General features: G+C 43.0%; 2 protein-coding genes across 3 annotated transcripts in view; both read left to right on the forward strand.

Annotated features, from left to right (window-relative positions):
- The window catches only part of CCDC88B (coiled-coil domain containing 88B), a 40,069-nt gene extending 35,054 nt beyond the window's left edge, over positions 1 to 5,015 (forward strand). Inside the window, exon 26 of the mRNA XM_042440998.1 lies at positions 1,713 to 5,015. The gene's annotated coding sequence lies outside the window, so the exon portion shown is untranslated. The remainder of the gene's footprint in view (positions 1 to 1,712) is intronic.
- A 3,437-nt stretch (positions 5,016 to 8,452) lies between these two features.
- Positions 8,453 to 19,172, forward strand: part of RPS6KA4 (ribosomal protein S6 kinase A4) — a 33,860-nt gene continuing 23,140 nt past the window's right edge. For both annotated transcript variants that reach the window (XM_042439685.1, XM_042439686.1), the window contains exons 1-2: positions 8,453 to 8,650; positions 19,066 to 19,137. In XM_042439685.1, coding sequence (XP_042295619.1) covers positions 8,602 to 8,650; positions 19,066 to 19,137 — 121 coding nt within the window. In that variant the 5' untranslated portion in view covers positions 8,453 to 8,601. The remainder of the gene's footprint in view (positions 8,651 to 19,065; positions 19,138 to 19,172) is intronic.

Genomic DNA, 19,172 nt, shown 5'->3' on the forward strand with positions numbered 1-19,172 from the left:
ATTTTGAATTGATGCAACTCAAGTCTGATTTAGGTTTGCAAAAAAATGTGTAGTCAGTTCAATTCTGACATTGTTGGAACACATGACATTTCATAGAATAGAATCATAGAGTTGGAAGAGACCACAAGGGCCATCCAGTCCAACCTCATTCTGCCATGCAGGAACTCTCAATCAAAGCATCACCAACAGATGGCCATCCATCCTCTGTTTAAAGACCTCCAAAGAAGGAAACTCCACTACCCTCCGAGGGAGTGTGTTCCACTGTCAAACAGCCCTTACTGTCAGGAAGTTCCTCCTAATGTTGAGGTGGAATCTCTTTTCCTTGAGGTTGCATCCATTGCTCCGGGTCCTAGTCTCTGGAGCAGCAAAAAACAAGCTTGTTCCCTCCTCAATATGACATCCCTTCAGGTATTTAAACACAGCTATCATATCACCTCTTAACCTTCTCTTCTCCAGGCTAAACATCCTCAGTTCCCTAAGTTGTTCCTCACAGGGCATGGTTTCCAGACCCTTCACCATTTTAGTTGCCCTCCTTTGGACATGCTCCAGTTTCTCAACATACTTTTTGAATTGTGGTGCCCAGAACTGGACACAATATTCCAGGTGGGGCCTGACCAAAGCAGAATAGAGTAGTACTATTACTTCCCCTGATCTAGACACTATACTTTTATTGATGCAGCCTAAAATTGCATTGGTCTTTTTAGCTGCCACATCACACTATTGACTCATGTTCAACTTGTGGTCTACTTGGACTCCTAGATACCTTTCACATGTAGTTTCATTTAGCCAGGTATCCCCCATCCTATATCTATGCATTTCAATTTTCCACCCTAAGTGCAGTACCTTACATTTCTCCATGTTGAATTTCATTTTGTTAGCTTTGGCCCAGCTTTCTAATCTATTCAGGTCGTTTTGAATTTTGATCCTGTCCTCTGGAATATTAGCTATTCCTCCTAATTTGGTGTCATCTGCAAATTTGATAAGTATGTCCCCGTTTTCAAGGTGGAACTGCTCCTTGCAGGCCATCTGGTTTGAAATAACCCACTTAATACTCCAGATATTAACTGAAAATACACATTTTTAAGAGGTTTGTGTTGCTTTCCAAACTGGTTCAGGACTGGTAATGGTGGGCAGTGTGCTTGGTGAACAAGCCCTTTAGATGTTCCCTTATCTTCCCCATATGAACAGGTGATCATTCTCACCACCAAAAAGGGACCGCTTTCTTTATCTCCACTATAAAGCATGGTCTCATGAATAAATCTCTCCCTTCCCAATCTGAGCAGGCCAGAAGAACAGGAGAAGATAGTGGGTCCATTAATATACAGGTTGGTGCAGATTTTAACACTTCAGTGTGGCACAAAATGGAGTCAAATTGGTTCAGATTAGCACATTGTGAAGTTGCATTATTTTCTTAAATGTGGATCAGACCACAGGTACTGGTTGACCATTTCACTGAGATAAGTACTAGAAAATACAGGTTGTTTCCCTTATCCAGAATTCCGAAATCCTCCAAAATTGTCCACATGAGTGGCTGAACCAAAGGGATAAATGCAATGGTTAGTCCCAACTAGAGTAAAGCCACTGGATCTGTGGGAACTCGGTAAGTCAGCGCTTATGTAAGTTCTGTTGATTCAGTGGGTCTTTTCTAGTCAGGACTAACAATTGGGTTCAAGCTGAAATTATTAATAGGGCATTTGTTATTGCTTTTCTAGGACTATCGCAAGGCAAGGAAGAGAAACCTGTCAGTGACAGCTGTGATGTTCTCTTCTGCTCGTGGCGTGCCAGTGCTGTGAACGTTGTATTGTCTCTTCTCCCTCCACAATGAATACAGATCGCCAGATCTCATTAGGAAAGATGTGCCATTAATGAAGAACCTAAGAGACCAACACTTCCCATCTCAGGACTTGGACCTTCTGTGGCCATCACATTGAGGAGGAGGAATCTCAGGATGATATCACAGTCTTGAAGTCTGTGTGTGTCTGTGTTCATGCTCCTTTGTGTTAATGACTTCTCAGCAGCCATGGTTGATGCTCAGTGTATCATGCTTAATGATTTCATCAGGACCTTTTCTCTCTGACTTCACCTGGAACCGGTCCTTGGTCTCAGGTTTTGGTCTGAAATGTCAGTACCCTGGATGGTATTAATCTGGCATCTCTAAGGAACCCATTTCGGTGGTGCCAAGCTCCCAGCTGGTCCAGAGCTATGTTTCCAAGTAGCCAGGCAGATGACTGGGAAGCTTAGAAGTACTGGTGGAAGACAATAGCGTTCCCTTGTGATCTGCCCTTGCTGTGCGACGATTGCCAATAGACTGCTCCTGAACATGGAGGTTCAGTTTAGCTCTTCTTGCTAATTGCCTGTGAAGGGTCTTTCCTTTATCAATGTTGACTTGCACTTTAAAATCAGTGGCCTTCACCCCATCATGTGCCAGAAAGATAGCCTCTCTTTCTTCTGAAGATCTGCCTCTAGGCTGACTTTATGAGAGCAAAGGACAGAGTTCTTGTTGGTTTTTACATTGTCCTTTTTTAGCCCACTAATTCTTGGTCAGCCACAACAGTCCAGTTCTGCCCCTCTGTAGCCTTCCTTAGGGCCTAACTATTCATTTGGTACTGCATAGCTTACCAGTACTTTTATTTAACAAATAGGTGGCCCTCCTCACTCGATCAAGAAGACTCTGGTGGGAAGAAGCCATTTTCTTTGCTCCCACTATCATCTGATTAATATCACCCCACTCCCTGCTACACACCAAGGGCCTGCATTGGGGTTGCATAGGTGTAAATCTTTACTTGAAGTTACAGTACATGCTGGTTGTGCTGTTCAACCCTTGTGTTAAATTGCAATGTTGTGCAACTGGAGATTGTCCAGTCCAGAGACTAGAACACAAACAGAGGATTCAAATTGAAAGAATGGCTTACATATATTCATATACCCATTTTTATATTTTTTTAAAAATGAAAGTAATAAGTTAATTTTGAAAGTAATTTAGAAGTAACACATTTAACACTACTACTAAAAGTAGTGCAATATGCCACTTTTTTCTGGCCAGCAAGGAAGGAGAATTTATTTTTTTATTTTTAAAGGTAAAACTAGCACAAACATATACAGTTGCCTTCTGTTTTTGTGGGGGATCTGTTCCGCCCCCCCCCCATGATAATGGAAAATTGATGTTATTCAAACCCCATTAGCTTGAATGACGGTGCGTACCCCATTTTGTCCCCCTCCGTTTGCCACCCGCAAATGGGTGAGGGATGCAGATTTCAACTCCGCGAAAAAGGAGGGGCGGCTATATTACATATTTAAAATAATTTCCCATGTAGTGGTATGTGTGATGGGATTGGAGTAAGGATTTGAATTCCAATTGGAAGTCTATCTTGAACCTTAGTCTGGTTTTTGAAAGAAGTGGGCTGGAGTCCTACTGTCTGCTAGGAATTTTCTTTTCTTCTTTTCTTAGTGGTGCTACAGAATTATCTTTCATCTCTTTATCTGAGACAGAGGAACATGGCTAGGTCTCTGAATCTTACTACAGGTTGAATTTCTCGTATCTGGAATTCTAAGATACGAAACATCCCAAAAAACTAAACTATTTTCATGGGTGGCTGAGACAGTTTGGTGTACACACTTTGCTTTCTGATAGTTCACTGTACATACACTTGGTTTCATGCCCAAAATCATTGAGAATATGGTATAAAATTGCCTTCAGGCTAATACCTATATAGTATATATGAAACATACATACATTTCAAAGAAAGCAAGGCTGACCCCCCTCCCTTCTGCCCTTTCGCTGGCAAGTAAAAATATTATGGGGTAGCTGTATTATTATTATTATTATTATTATTATTAATAATAATAATAATGTAATTATATTTCCCGCCTCTCCCTGCAGATTGAGGCAGGATTACAACCGGTAAAATGCATACTAAATATAAAATGCAGAGATGCAACCATTAAGCAATAATATTTCAATTAAAATTAGCAGAGGCCATCATACAATGATAGCAGCAACCATAGATCACAGAATTTTCTGATGGTAGGAGTGGAGCATTTAATATCATGATTTCTTATACTATATTAGATGGTGTGTTTTAACTTTTGTATGTTTTTAGTCTTCAATTTATACCATTTTAACTGTGTTATTTTTAATTGCTTTTAAAATATTTTTAAGGTGTTTTATCTTGTGAGCTGCCTCGGGTCCCTTTTTGGGAGAAAGGCGACATAAAAATGAAACAAACAAACAAACATGAAGTCGAAGGCATGTTTGGTAGTAAGCATTTCAGATAAGGGAGACTCAACCTGTACCAAAGAAGGAGACTTTGTAAAGGAGTGTTGTTTCTCATTTATAAGGTGGCATGGGGCAGTTTGGGAGTTCAATAAAGATGATTGACTTATTGATTATCAGTGCATTTTTTATGGTAGATTATGAAGACGGTGAGAGAATGGGCTACAGGGATATAAGCCGATGTTTTGCAAGCAGAAATCACTACAGCCGGTCCTCCACATTTGAGGGTTTGATTATTTCCGGATTTGGTCAACATGTCCTTTCTAGGAATCCCTAAGTCCTCCAGAGAGATTCTGCTGGAAATTGACCATAGAGTTGCACTGGAGGATCTAGAGATGATTAGAGAAAGCACTTCTCTGGGCATTTCTAGGTCCTCCAGCCTGATTCTATGGTCTATTTTTGGCAGGTGTTGACCCCAGAGTTGCGCTGGAGGACCTAGAGATCCCTAGAAAGGTGGTCTCTCAGGTTTAAAACGTACTGCTTTCTTATTTGCGGGTTTTCCACTTTCACAGGGAGTTGTGTGCCCCTAACCCCAGCGAATGTGGAGACCCCACTGTAGTGATTTGTCTGGGTGTAAGATAGCCCTCCTGCATCTTTCCGAGGTGAGAGTAGATCCAGAGCATCTTACTTTTCAGGAGGGATGCCATGTTCAGTTCCCACCAGTGTTGCCAGCAAGCCTCGAAGATATTCCCCCAGAATGTTTTACCAAAATCCAAAATCCCCAGAATTCCCCAATATTTATTATTATTATTCAGTCCAAATATCTGGAAAGAAATTAATTAAATTCCCCGGATTCCGAGGATATTGACAGAAATTGGCAACACTGGTTCCCACTCTCCTGTTCCAGTTTCTGTTTCTTATCAGCAGAGGCCAAGAGCAGCGGGGAGATTTCTCATGCCCTATTTCTAGCATTCGGCTTCTTGTGCAAACATTTCCTTCCTGATTTCAAGATTTGGCAGCTGTCACCATCAAGTCCTTCGAACAATTGTTTCGCCATTGTTCCTTATCCGTTCCAGCCTCCCATTTGTGTGGCTTTACTCCAAATAGGTTTTCCAGGAGTCACAATCATCTCCCTCTACTCTTGCTTAGTATCTACTACCTTGAGTTTGATACTTGTAGTGGCATCACTAAAGGTTGGTGTCACCCCTTCCCCCCATTGACCTCCTCTTGTTTCACATCATACAGAATCCTTAGCAATGCCTTTTTGCACTAATGTTACTTGCAAATCGTAATTCTCATATAGCACTGAGTGTAATGCTAATAGTTGTGACTGTCAGGGATGCTTTGATGGTGAGTTTCTGCATGGCAGGAGGTGGACTTGGATATGGCCCTTGGGGTCTCTTCCAACTCTAGGATGCTATGAAACAACTAGCAAAATTAAAATTATACCTTCAAATTACAATATCATATGCACAACCTAAATGTATTTATATATGCATAGTGAATATTCGGCTAAAATGTGATGTTTTTAAAGAAAATATAAAAAGAATAAAAATAACTTTAAATAATACTTATCATCATCATCATCATCATCATCATCATCATCATCATCATCATCATTTTATTTACAGTCTTTGACTAAAATATCTCAAAGTGATATAAATATTAACCAATAAAAATATTCTTACAAAAACTAACAAAATACTTTTTATTTGTTTTAACATAAAAACATAAAAAAAACAACACAAAAACAAACAAACACATATTCCATTTAAAATTACATTCTTATCTTTACATCTAACTTCCCATACTAGTAAAAATCTATGTTATTACTCCGTTGTTTTTAAATCAAAATGTTCTTATCTTATCACACTGAAAAAAATAATAATATTCTAATTCTACTACAATAAAGGATATATATAGTTTTGTCTTTTTAACATGTGTTTTATTCTTTTAATAACTATCTTTTTTAATACTGTAATAATTTAACTCCTTTTTAATGTACTTTTTTCTATGGTTTTAATTGCAATGTTGTGAAGCCCCTCTGAGTCCCAGTTCTGGGAAAAGATCAGGATAAAAAATAAATATAATAATAATAATAATAATAATACAATCCTATAACAATTTCCTTCAGTAATCCTACATCCCTAGTTGTATCGATATACTCCAATAATATGTATTTCAATAACTGATCTCATCCTTTCACATATTCTCCGAGTGTTTCATTTCTTATTATACATCTCAATTTACCTAGTTCCGTCAGGCCTAATAATTTTTAATGGCCAATCTTCCATATTCAGAAATAATACAAATAATTTTAAATTTTTTAAAAAATTGAAATTTAAAATTTTGAAATTTGAATTTTTTTAAAAAAATCTCAAACTGTGGTCCCCAAACTGTGCTCTTTAAGGGATTTTGGACTTCAGCTCCCAGAATCCCAGGCTATTGACCTACATGGCTGAGGCTTCTGGGAAATGAAGTCCAAAATCTCCCTAAGAGGACCACTGCCATAGGGTCTCCATTAGTCAGAAATGAATTGAACGCACACAATACATGCACAACATTGGCTAATTGTAAAAAACAAACCCTTGAGATGGAAGAAATACTCAAATATTGGACATGGACAAATTCATCTATCCAGGCCTAGGACTTTAAGTTCTTAATTCTCCAAAGTCTATGTTTTAATCACTTTATATTAGGTTGATCTCCTATTTCTTCTGTGAAGGTTTTCATCCTTAATATGGAAATGTTAAACATTATTACTATTATTATTATTACAGTGACTAAGGGGTACAACATGTCTCTCTCTATTGCTAAGACTAGCTGAACCTATTGAATTTAGCCAATGCAGAGTTGGGAGGATAGGTTTCTTTAGGGTCCAGAACACACTGCAGAAATAATCCAGTTTGAGACCAATTTAACTGTCCTGGCCCAGTGCTAGGGAATCCTGGGAATTCTCTGACAGAGAAGGCTCACTATCCCACAAACTACAGTTCCCAGGGTTCCCTAGCATTGAGCCAGGAAAATGAAAGTGGTCTAAAAATGTATTACAGTATTTCTGCAGTGTGCTTTGGGAGCAATATGTCTGACAAAATTCAATTTCCCAGGGTTCCCTTGCATTGAGCCAGGGCAGTTAAAGCTGTCCAAAAATGGATTATTTCTGCATTGTGGTTTGGGGCCTATATGTCTCACAAAACTACAGTTCTCAGTGTTCCCTAGCATTGAGCCAGAGCAATTGAAGCGGTCTAATCATTACACTCATCCCTCCACATTCACTGGGGTGAGGGGCACAGGACCCCTGTGAATGTGGAAAAACCACAACGAAAACACTGTGGTTTTACCTGAGAGAACACCTCTCTAGGAATTTCTAGGTCCTCCAGTGCAAGCAACTCTGTGGTCAATATCTGCCAGACAGACATTGACCATAGAATTGTGCTGGAGCTACAAAGGCCTAGCAGAGTGTCATCTCTAGGAATCTCTAGGTCCTTCAGTGCGCCTTTTGGGTTCAAGTTGACCATAGAGTTGCGGTGGAGGACTTAGATATCCCTAGAGAGAAGATATTGATAAAATACGCGAATAACCAAATCCTCAAAAGTCAAAACTGCAAGTGTAGAGAGGGACAAAGTGTATTTCTGCAATGTGGCTTGAACACCTATATGTCTCACAAAACTACAGTTCCCAGGATTCCCTAGCATTGAACCAGGGCAGTTAAAGTGGCCTCAAAGCGGATTATTCCTGCAGTTTGGGAGGTGTATATCTCACAAAATTACAGTTCCCAGGTTTCCCTAGTACTGAGTCAGAGCAGTTAAAGCAGCTCAAAATGCATTATGTCTGTACTAGTGTGGTTTGAAAAACCTATCTCACAAAACTACAGTTCCCAGGACTCCCTAGCATTGAACCAGGGCAGTTAAACCGGTCTCAAAGCAGATTATTCCTGCAGTGTGGCTTAAAACTTGTATGTCTCACAAAACTACATTTCCCAGGGTTCCCTCGCATTGAACCAGGGCAGTTAAAGCGGTCCAAAATTGGATTATTTTTGCGGAGTGTGTTGGTATTTGTAGTCACACAATGATAGCAATGATAATAATAATAATAATAATAATAATAAGCCAAGGCCTAGTGGGCCCCTGAGGCCTAGTCGAGTCGAGCTCCCCTCAGTCAGGGGCCTCGAGTAGGCCTCTCTCTCCTCCTCCTCCTTTTCCTCCTCCTCGTCGTCGTCGGGGCGTCTCCTCCTGGGCTCCTTCTCTCCTCCTCCTCCTCCTGGGCTCTTTCTGTCACATACATTCCTGCCTCTTGAGTCAGGCCTCGGAGGCTGCAGGAAGCGCTAGGCCCGAGCCATGTAGGAAGAAGGGCGAGCGAAGGAAGGAAGGAGGAGGAGGAGGAGAGCCATGGGGGACTCGGCCGAGGAGGAGACCGTGGAGCTGCCCCTCACCGACGGTACCTTCCCTCTCCCCGGCCTCTCTCAGGGGGAAGGCGGTGGGGCTCCGCTTCAGGGCCGACCGGGGCGGGTTCTTCGTCTCCATTTCCATTTTGTTGTGTGTCTTTGGGGAGACATTTTGCCCAGGAGCAGGGTTTTGTGTGTGTTTCTGTGTGTGTGTGAGAGAGAGGAGGAAGCCAGCAGTTGTGGTGCCTGTTGTGGGTGTTGTGGTTCTGGTTGTTGTTGTTGTTGTGTGCTTTCAAGGTTGCCTCTCCTGGGCTTCCCTTGCCAAGGTTTCACCTTCATAGAGGAGGGTTGTTGTTGTTGTTGTTGTTTTGGTGCCCCTGCCTTCCTCTGAGGCTGAGAGAGTGTGACTGGGAATCGTAGACTCATAGAGTTGGAAGAGAACCCAAGAAGAGCCCTGATCCATTCCAACCCCATCCTGCCATGCAGGAACTCTCCATCAAAGCCATCCAGCCTCTGCTTAAAGACTTCCTTCAAGTCCTTTCCCACTGAAGGGGACCCTAAGGCCCTGGGTTTTATTTGGCAAGGTTTCATCTTCAGAGAGGAGGGTTTTTTGTGCCCTTGCTTTACCCTGCGGCTGAGAGAGTGTGACTTGTGTGCCTTCAAGTCCCTTCATAGAAGGGTTGGAAGAGACTCCAAGGGCCTCCAGACCAACCTCGTTCTGCCATGCAGGAATACACAATCAAAGCACCCCAGACAGAGGGCCATCCAGCCTCTGTTTAAAGACCTACAAGGAAGGAGACTTTCCTAAGGCGACCCTAAAAGGCAGTTAATCCATCCTGGGGTTTTCTTGCCAAGGTTTCTTCTGAGGAGGGTCTGCTGAGGCTGAGAGAGTGTGACTTGTGTGCCTTAAGGTGACCCTAAGGCCTTGGGTTATATTTGGCAAGATTTCTTTGGTTTGTCATGGCCTTCCTCTGAGACAGAGAGTGTGACTTGCCCCAGTTGTTGGGTGCCTTCAAGTCGTTTTTGACTTATGGCAACCCTAAGAGTCAGAGGGTTTTTGGGTTGGCTTGTGGTTGTTGTTGTTTTTGCCATGGCTATCCTCTGAGGCTGAGAGAGTGTGACTCAGCCAAGGTCACCCGATGGGTTTCTGTGGCCCAGCCAGGATTCGAACCCTGCTCTGCCAGTGTCCTGGCCCAAAGCTCAAACCACTATACTGACTCTCTGGAAAACCAGGGTGCAAATCCCAGCTCGGCCATGGAAACCTTGGGCGAGTCTCACTCTCTCAGCCTCAGGGGAAAGCAAGGGCAAACCTCTGCTTGAACCAGTCTTGAAACCTATGAGAGATTCATAGCCTGAGGGTCGTCTTAAATCGGGAATGACTTGAGCAAGGCGAGCAGGATTCAGAACACACAGCAGAAATAATCCAGTTTGAGACCGCTTTAACTGTCCTGGCTCAGTGCTTGGGAATGCTGGGAACTGTAGTTTATTGTGGCAACATGGCTCTTTGACACAGCTCCAAAACAGTTTGAGACTGCTTTAGCTGCCCTGGCTCAACGCTAGGAGATTCTGGGAACTGTAGTTTTTTGAGCCATTTAGCCTTCTCTCTCAGAGAGCTCTGGTGCCACAATAAACTACAGTTCCCATGAGGCCATAGCACTGGGCCAGGTGTGAAGTTGGATTATTTCTGCAGTCAGGTAAAGCTAATTGTCTCATAAACTACAGCTGCCAGGATTCCCTAGCACTGAGCCAGGGCAGTTAAAGCAGTCTCAAACTGGATTATTTCTGCAATGTGTTTGCTTCTTATAGCAAAGAAGACCAGCAGAGATCCTTCATTACTTCCTCAGCTTCCAGACTTGGAAGGAAAGAAGGAAGGAAGCCATGGAGGATCTCTCGTGTCTGGACACATTACTTCTGTAAAGCTCTGTTGGGCAATCCCAGACCCGCCCAAGGTTTGGATGGGAGAGGCAATGCTTTTGTGTGTCTCTGTGTTGTGTTTCTTCAAGTCCTTTCCGACTCATGGCAACGGTTTTCTTGGCATTGGCCTTCCCCTGAGGCTGAGAGAGAGTGATCTGACCAAGGTGTCATTGTTGTGGGTCTTCAGGTCCTTTCCGACTTATGGTGACCCTAAAGTGAACCAATCCTGGGGTTTTCTTGGTACTGGCCTTCCCCTGAGGCTGAGAGAGTGTGACTTGCCCAAATCATTGAGTGTGTTTAAGTTGTTTCTGGCTTATGGCGATTCTAAGGCAGTGAACCAATCTTGGGGTTTTCTTCAGAAGAGGATTGCCTTGGCCTTCCACTGAGGCTGAGAGAGTGTGACTTGCCCAGTTGTTGTTATGCGCATTTAAGTTGTTTCCAGATTATGGCCATCCTGAGACAGTGAACCTATCCTGGAGGTTTTCTTGGCAAGGTTTGTTCAAAGACAGCTTGCTGTGGCCTTCCCCTGAGGCTGAGAGAGTGTGACCTGTTCAAGTTGTGTGCCTCCAGCCCTTTTTGTTTCTTGGGGGCGGGGGGAGGGCGGTGTTCAGTATGGCTTTCCCCTGAGACAGAGAGTGTGAATTGTCCAAATTGTTGCTATGTGCTTTTAAGCCTTTTCAGACTTATGGTGACCCTAAGGCGGTGAATCTGTCCTGGGGGTTTCTTGGCAATGTTTTTTCAGAGAGGGGGTTTCCATGACCTTCCCTTGAGGCTGAGAGAGTGTGCTTTGCCCAAACTGTTATTTTGCCCAGATTGTTATCATTTCTGATTTATGTCTACCTAAGTGAACCTAGCAGAGCTCTGGTGCTGCAACAATGCCCAGAATTCAGTAGCCCTGAGCCATAGCAGCTAAAGCAGTGTCAAACTGGGTTATTTCTGCAATGTGGGTGCAGCCCAAGGATCTGGACACACGAGGGGCAGGGGGTATTTTTCTCCGCCCCTTCTTTTCCCCATGCTCCTCCCCTCCCCTCCAGCTGGCAAGGGGTGGCAGCAGGAGCAGCAGCAACAGGGGATGCGGGGGTGGCAGCCTCTGACTCAGCCGCCCACCAGCCCTGCTGGGATTGGAAGGAGATGGGCTGGAGGTGGGTGGATGGCTGGGAAGGGAATGGGGAGGACCCCCTCCTCTGAGGCTTTGCTCTGGTCTCACCTGGGTACAGTTCTGGGCACCACAGTTCAAGACAAGCTGGACTATATCCAGAAGAGAAACCAGAGTGGTAGTATTGCTTTCCTCCATTTAGATAATGGAAGTATAGTGTCTAGATCAAGGGAAGTCATAGTGCTACCCTATTCTGCCTTGGCCAGGCCTCACTTGGAATCCTGGGTCCAGTCTTGGGCACCACAGTTCAAGAAGGATGTGGACAAGATGGACTATGTCCAGAGCAGAGAACAGAGTGATGGTATTGCTTCCCTCCTCCTTTTAGACAATGGAAGTACAGTACAGCGTTTAGATCGCGGGAGGTCATAGGGCCACTCTGTTCTGCCTTGGTCAGGCCTCATCTGGGTCCACTTCTGGGCATCCCAATTCAAGAAAGCTCTGGACAAGCTGGAGCCTGTCCAGAGCAGAGAATGGAGTGGTAGTATTGCTTCCCTTTTAGACACTAAGTAGAGTGACAAGTAGACCAAGGGAAGTCATGGTGCTACCCTATTCCGCTTTGGCCAGGCTTCACCTGGAATAATACTGTGTCCAGTTCAGTAAGGAAGTTGAGAAGCTGGAACATGTCCAGAGTAGAGAATAGATTGTACTATCGTTTCCCTCCATTGAGACACTATCAATAGAAATAGAGTGTCGATCGAGGAAAGTAATAGTGTCACTCTATTCTGCTTTGGTCAGGCCTCACCTGGAATAACCTTGTGTCCAGTCTTGGGCACCACAATTCAAAAAAGGATGTTGAGAAGCTGGAACATTCATTTCCATACACAAAGGATTTTGAATTGGAATTAACATTCTCACATATCTGTGGCATATATATATGTCTGTCCCTGGTTTCCACTGCACTAAATGCATGTGACCAAGTAGGCTTCAGTCCAGTGATGGTGAACCTTAGAGGCTGAGTGCCCAAACTGCAACCCAAAACCTACTTATTAATTTCAAAGTGCCATGTCCCTCTGGCTTTCTAGTAACAAACTCTGGCAAACTCTGTGCTGGGGAGACGGCACATGTGCCCACAGAGAGGGCTCTGAGTGCCACCTTTGGCACACATGCCATAGGTTAGCCATCACTGCTTTAGTCTATGAAAGCTCATGCTGCCAACTTCTATCTTTCAGTTAGTCTCAAAGGGGCTACAAGACTTTCTACATACTGATTCTACACACTAACACGGTTATATTTTTGAATTCATCCAGAAGAGAGAATAGAGTGGTAATATTACTTCCCTTTACTAGTGATTCTCAAACTCTGGTCCTCCAGAGTCCAGGTGTTTTGGACTTCAGCTCCCAGAAGCCTCACCTATCTTGGCCAATGCTCTGGGATTCTGGGAGCAGAAGTCCCAAACACCTAGAAAGCCAGAATTTGGGAATCATCACCTGAGACATTACCAATAGCGGTGGTTTGGCTGCATAAGATGAAGGGAGAAAGATAAGAGGGGAAGGATGTTGAGGCGTTCAAATAGCAGAGTGAAGGAGAAAAGGTGTGATGCAAAGTATGAGGAGAGGCAAGTGAGAAGCAAGGAGGGAAGAGAGTCCAGTGCTATTCAACATCTTTATCCTGGGCCCTGGGCTATTTAACATCTTTATCAACATCTTGATGAAAGAATAGAGGACATGGTTATCAAATTTGCAGATGACACCAAATTAGGAGGTGTAGCCAATACCCCAGAGGGACAGCATCAGAATTCAAAATGACCTGAATAAATTAGAAAGCTGGGCCAAAGCTAACAAAATGAATTTCAACACAGAGAAATGTAACATACTGCTCTTAGGGCAGAAAAATGAAATGCATAGATATAGGATGGGGGACGCCTGGCTTAAGGAAACTTATACGTGTGAAAGGGATCTAGGAACCCTAGTAGACCACAAGTTGAACATGAGTCAACAGTGGGATGTGGCAGCTAAAACAGCCAATGCAATTCTAGGCTGCATCCATAGAGGCATAGTGTCTAGATCAAGGGGAGTTATAGTGCCACTCTCTTCTGCCTTGGTCAGGCCTCACCTGTGTCCAGTTCTGGGCACCACGATTCAAAAAGGATGTGGACAAGCTGGAGCATGTCCAAAGGAGGGTGACTAAAATGGTGAAGGGTGTGGAAACTGGGTATGTTTAGAGTGGAGAAGAGACAGTCAAGAGGTGACATGATAACCCTGTTTAAATATTTGAATGGATGTCATATTGAGGATGGAGCAAGCTTGTTTTCTGCTGCTTTAGAGAATAGGACACAGAACAATGGATGCAAGCTACAGGAAGAGATTCCATGTCAATCTCTGTGGCCATCACAACGAGGGCTTTGATTCCTGCATGGCAGAATGGGGTTGAACTGGATGGCCCTTGGGATCTGTTCCAACTCTATGATTCTGTGAAGCAGGAAAGGAGAAAAAAGCATCCATGCATCCTAAACTTAGAGAATCACGACAATGCTTATCATGATTCATGCTTGGTGGTAGTTGTGTTCCTTCAGCTCATTGTTGTGTACCTTCAAGTTTGAAGGAGTCTTGTTGTCGTGTGCCTTCAAGTCATTTCCAACATATAGCAACCCTAAGATGACCCTATCAAGGGGTTTTCTTGGCAAGTTTGGTTTAGAGGAGGTTTGCCCTTGTCCCTAGGGTTGGCATCACCCGGTGCAGTAACTCATGGTGTCACACACCCCTGTTGACTTCCTTCCATACCACACCATACAGAGCCCTTAATCATGTTTTTTTGTATTAATGTTTCTCATAATTCCCATATATCACTGAAATGGTGATCGTAGTGTAATGGTAATAGTAGTAATGGTCACTGCAATGGTCACTGCAATGGTAATAGCAGTGACATAAATAACTAGCAATATTAAAATTATATTTTAAAATAACTATATGATATATGTGGTCGAAATGTATTGACATTTACATAGGTCCATGTGGTTAAAGTGAAGATTTGGTGTAGCTGCATCCACACTGCAGAAATTATCCGGTTTGACACTGCTTTAACTGGGGTGGCTCAATGCTATGGAATTCTAGAAAGTGTAGTTTGTGGTAGCCCCAGAGCGGAGCGGTGCCACCACAAACTACAATTTCCAGAATTGCCAAAATACAGAGTTAAAAGTTAATAATAACTGACATATTCCCAAGTCAAACCATCCACTCTTTCAAATTGGTTTTCAATCTGAGCCTTGGTGCCAATGCAGCCTGGTCTCTTACATCCCTTCAAGTGACCCTCCAGGGACTAGCTTTTAGTTGTACCCATTTTACAGATGGAAAACCGAATCCAAGATTGATTTTGTCAGAAATTCTGGCAAAGTCACACCAACTGTTTGAGTGTTGGCTTTGTTTCTTATTATTTAAATTGGATGTGCTTTTAAATTTGTTTGAATCCAGTGTTACATTTTTAATCTGTATTTTATTATTGTTGGTCACCTTTAGGGTGGGGTTTTTGTAGGGTTTTTGGTGGAAAGGTGGTGCATAAATCAGTTAAATAAATACATAAATGTACATGCATGTATGGCATACATCTTTCCCTCTTTGATTTATGATAAGCAGCATGCAGTGACCAGGTACCTTTGTCCTAGGTCCTAAACACACTGGAGACCGCTTTAACTGCCCTGGCTCAATGCTAAGGAATCCTGGGAGGTGTAGTTCTGTGGGACATTTAGCCTTCTCTGTCAGAGAGGTCAGCTGCCACAGTAAAATACTATTCTCAGGATTCTTTAGCACTGAGACAAGGCAGTTAAAGCGATCTCAAACTGGATTATTTCTGTTTTGGACCCGAGACACTTTTCAAACCCATTGGACTCATTCATTTCTTGGTTGTTCATTAGGGCTGCCTCCGCACTAGAGAAATAATCCCGTTTGACCCCACTTTGACTGCCATGGCAATTATATATAACATGCTGCTACATTTGCTATTAACATAAATTGGCCAAAGGAAACTACAAATTGTATTAAGCAATTTTCTGAAAAGGATGCTCTAAGACAGTCAATCTAATCCAATATTTTGTCTCCAGCTTCAAGGGGGTTTGGTTTGTAGCTTCCTTGAGCAAACAAGGGTCCTCTTCCATCTGGTTTTGCAAATCACATTTGGAGTATTCCCTTGGAAATGTGATTTAGGAATGGCAAAAAAAACCTCTCTATGAGAGAATCTGGAACCTAGTTCATGGCATTGAAAAACAGGATCTGGGAACAGATACAGGGGGTCTGTATCTGTTTGAAAATTAAGAGACAAGGAGTGTCTGTGTTTCCATTGTTTTATCATTTACCGTGGTCCAAAACACGCTGCTGAAATAATCCAGTTTCGGACTGCATTAACTAACCTGGTTCGGTGCTAGGGAATTCTGGGAATTTGTGAGACATTTAGCCTTCTCTGTCAGAGAGCTCTGGTGCCACGATAAACTACCTATACTAAAACATATTTAAAGCGTTGTTATTAAACCTTTTCCATATACCGGAGAGGAGAGTGAGGAGAGAAGGCAGGAACTTAAAAATGACACTTTCCTCACAAAAATATAACCTGAGGAACGTGGATATCCACTATATAAATATGCAGCTAATGAAATATAAAACGCTTCAGGTTCAAAGCCACAGGATGGCAGCCAGCCCACCTCTGCAGGGAAGGTGTCTCATGAGTCTTCTGTGGGCCACCATTTGGGCTGGTTTTTCCTGTGGGCAAGTCCTGGCCTGGTTCCTCTCAGCCCGGTTGTGACTCACAGGCTAGAAACTGAGCCTCCTTCTCTTTGTCCCCAAAAAACCCAGGGTGGAGATGTGAGATATGCATGGCAGCCGGGAGAAACTGGAGAAATGGGTCACTGTTGATCCTTCTTCTGGCCTACCTTCCACCTTGAGGCCTGAAGACACAGGGCATTTTGTAGTGGATAACTGTGTTAATAGCTAAGTGAGGCTGACAGCTGAAGATGCGCCAGCACTCAAAAGAGAGAGAAATGTCACTAAAAATAGCCTAGCTTGCTCAAAATGTAATATTATAGGTTGAGTCTCCCTTATACGCAAATCCAAAATACTCCAAAATCCAAAACCTTTCTCTGAAAATTTCTCTGAAGATGCCAGTCACAGATGCTGGCGAAATGTCAGGAATACACTCTTCTTGAGCATGGCCCCATGGCCTGAAAAACCCACAGAAAACTAGGGATGCCAGTCATGAAAGTGTTTGACTTCACATCCAAAAACCTTTCTTCATAGGTGGCCGAGATAGCGACACCTTTGCTTTCTGATGTTTAGTTTCTTGCACAAAATTATCTGAAATACTGTATAAATCTACCTTCAGGTTGTGTGAATAAGGTATGTTTGAAACATAAATAAATTTCATGTGTAGACTTGGGTCCCATCGCCAAGATATGCAAACATTAAGTATATGCGAGTTTTCCAAACTCTGAAAAAAATCCAAAACACTTCCGGTCCCTTATTTTGGATAAGGGAGACTCAACCGGTACTTAGCTTGCACTCCTTTATAGATTTTCCTGGGCGTAAGTCTCATTGAATTCAGTGGATCTTACTTCTGAGTTGTGTTAATGGCCTTACTGTATATACTCATGTATAAGTCTAGAAATTTTAGTCAAAAATTGACCCCAAAAAGCCTGAGTCAACTTATCCACGGGTCGGTGTAAGTACTGTACTTCATCACTTTTTAAAAATGAGCCGTTCCCTGGTAAAGGGCAAGAGCACAAAGAGTTATTCCTGATGGGATTTTGTAAATTCTTTGGCATTGTTTGCTTTTGCTTTATCTTTTAGATCCTTTGCTACATGCCCATATGTTTTACCCTTGACTCATCCCTGGGACATATCAAAATCCATAATTTTCACCCCAAAACCTGACGTCAACTTACAGTCGGATATATATGGTACTTCTCATATAGTTGAATGTATACGGCACTTCTCATTTTACTATATTTAATTAAAATAAGGAAGCATAAGTGTGTTTAACACATTGCCTGGGAGGCAGAAGCAGGTATCATGTCTTTATCAGGAACTGGTAGAATATGGCCTCAGTGCTTTTCCCCATGTCTCAGTAAATTAAATTCGACTTGCCCATAAGCCACTAAGTTTAATGAAAAACACTAAGGAAATCATTACACATGGCTTTTAAACTGCAGTTATAGTAATAAAATAGCACCTTTGGCCATACTTATCGTGCAACATCGCCTCTGACCCATTGCTGCTTTGTGGTTAGGGCGTCCTTTTTTCAATGACAGGGGAAGTATGCCAATATCTCCCAATCGCACAGCTGTCCCAGGATGCCTCAAGTGTGAAATGTTGCTGCTGTGGTGATTACAAAATTGGCAGTCACATGGTGCCAGTCTCCTCCTTTCCCCTTGTTCCCACTGGCGATTTCCAAGCAGCCTGATTTGCCATTATTAAATTTATTTTCTTCTTTTAAAATCTTTTTTAACTTCAGTTGCATTAGCAGAACTGCAGAATTGCTTTTAAAAAGTAATAAAACAAAATGCATGCTGGGTAAGGCATAGAGCTGGTAGGTGGAGTAAAAAGGAAGTAAGAAAGAGAACATCATTGAGAGTTCCTGCATGGCAGAGGGTTGGACTGAATGGCCCTTGTGGTCTCTTCCAAGTCTATGATTCTGTGATCATGGCTTCAGCCCCAGTTGCACAGTTACAAAGGCATGTGACAAAACCAGTATGTTTGCGTTTTCATTGACTTGTGTGATCATATGGGGCTTGTGTGATCAAGTCCTAGAATCATAGAGTCTGAACAGGCCCCATGGGGCCATCCAATCCAACTCCTTGCCATACAGGAACTCATACTCAAAGCACCCCTGACAGATGGCCCTCCAGCCTCTGTTTAAAAACCTCCAAAGAAGAAGACTCCACTATACTCCTGAGGCTGAAATTAACATGAATCTCTCTCTCTCTCTCTCTCTCTCTCTCTCTCTCTCTCTCTCTCTCTGTGTGTGTGTGTGTGAATGCTTGCAACTTCAAGTTGCCTGTTGACCTCTGATCAGGGACGTAGCCAGGATTTTGGGAAGGGGGGGGGTCCAGACTAAGTGCCACCATTATAATGGGGCTTGGGTGCGGCAGCGCAGCAGCACACACCATTCATTTTATCTAACGGAAGGGGGGGTCCGGACCCCAAGAACCCCCCTCTTGGCTACGTCCCTGCTGTGATGGCCCCGATGTCACTGAAAACAGTGAACTTGTCTCACTGGCTTAAATGGGTTTTCCACATTGCATAATGTTAGCTGGATATGAGGGCTCTCCTTTTATAAGTTGCAAATTTATATTGCAAAATATAAATGTGGCAAATTGATAACGCAATGAATGACTTCTAGACATGTTGTCCCCCTGCTTCTCCAATTGTAGCCTGCCTTCTTCACTTTACTGTGTATTTTTGTCTTGTTCCCTAACAGCAAATTTGACGGGTCATGAGGAGAAAGTTGGCATGGAGAACTTCGAACTGCTCAAAGTCCTGGGCACTGGAGGTAAGCAGAAACAAGCTGTTGTGCTGCAGAGGGGT

Source organism: Sceloporus undulatus, chromosome 9, assembly GCF_019175285.1.
Source record: "Sceloporus undulatus isolate JIND9_A2432 ecotype Alabama chromosome 9, SceUnd_v1.1, whole genome shotgun sequence".
In the NCBI taxonomy this organism is placed as follows: domain Eukaryota; kingdom Metazoa; phylum Chordata; class Lepidosauria; order Squamata; family Phrynosomatidae; genus Sceloporus; species Sceloporus undulatus.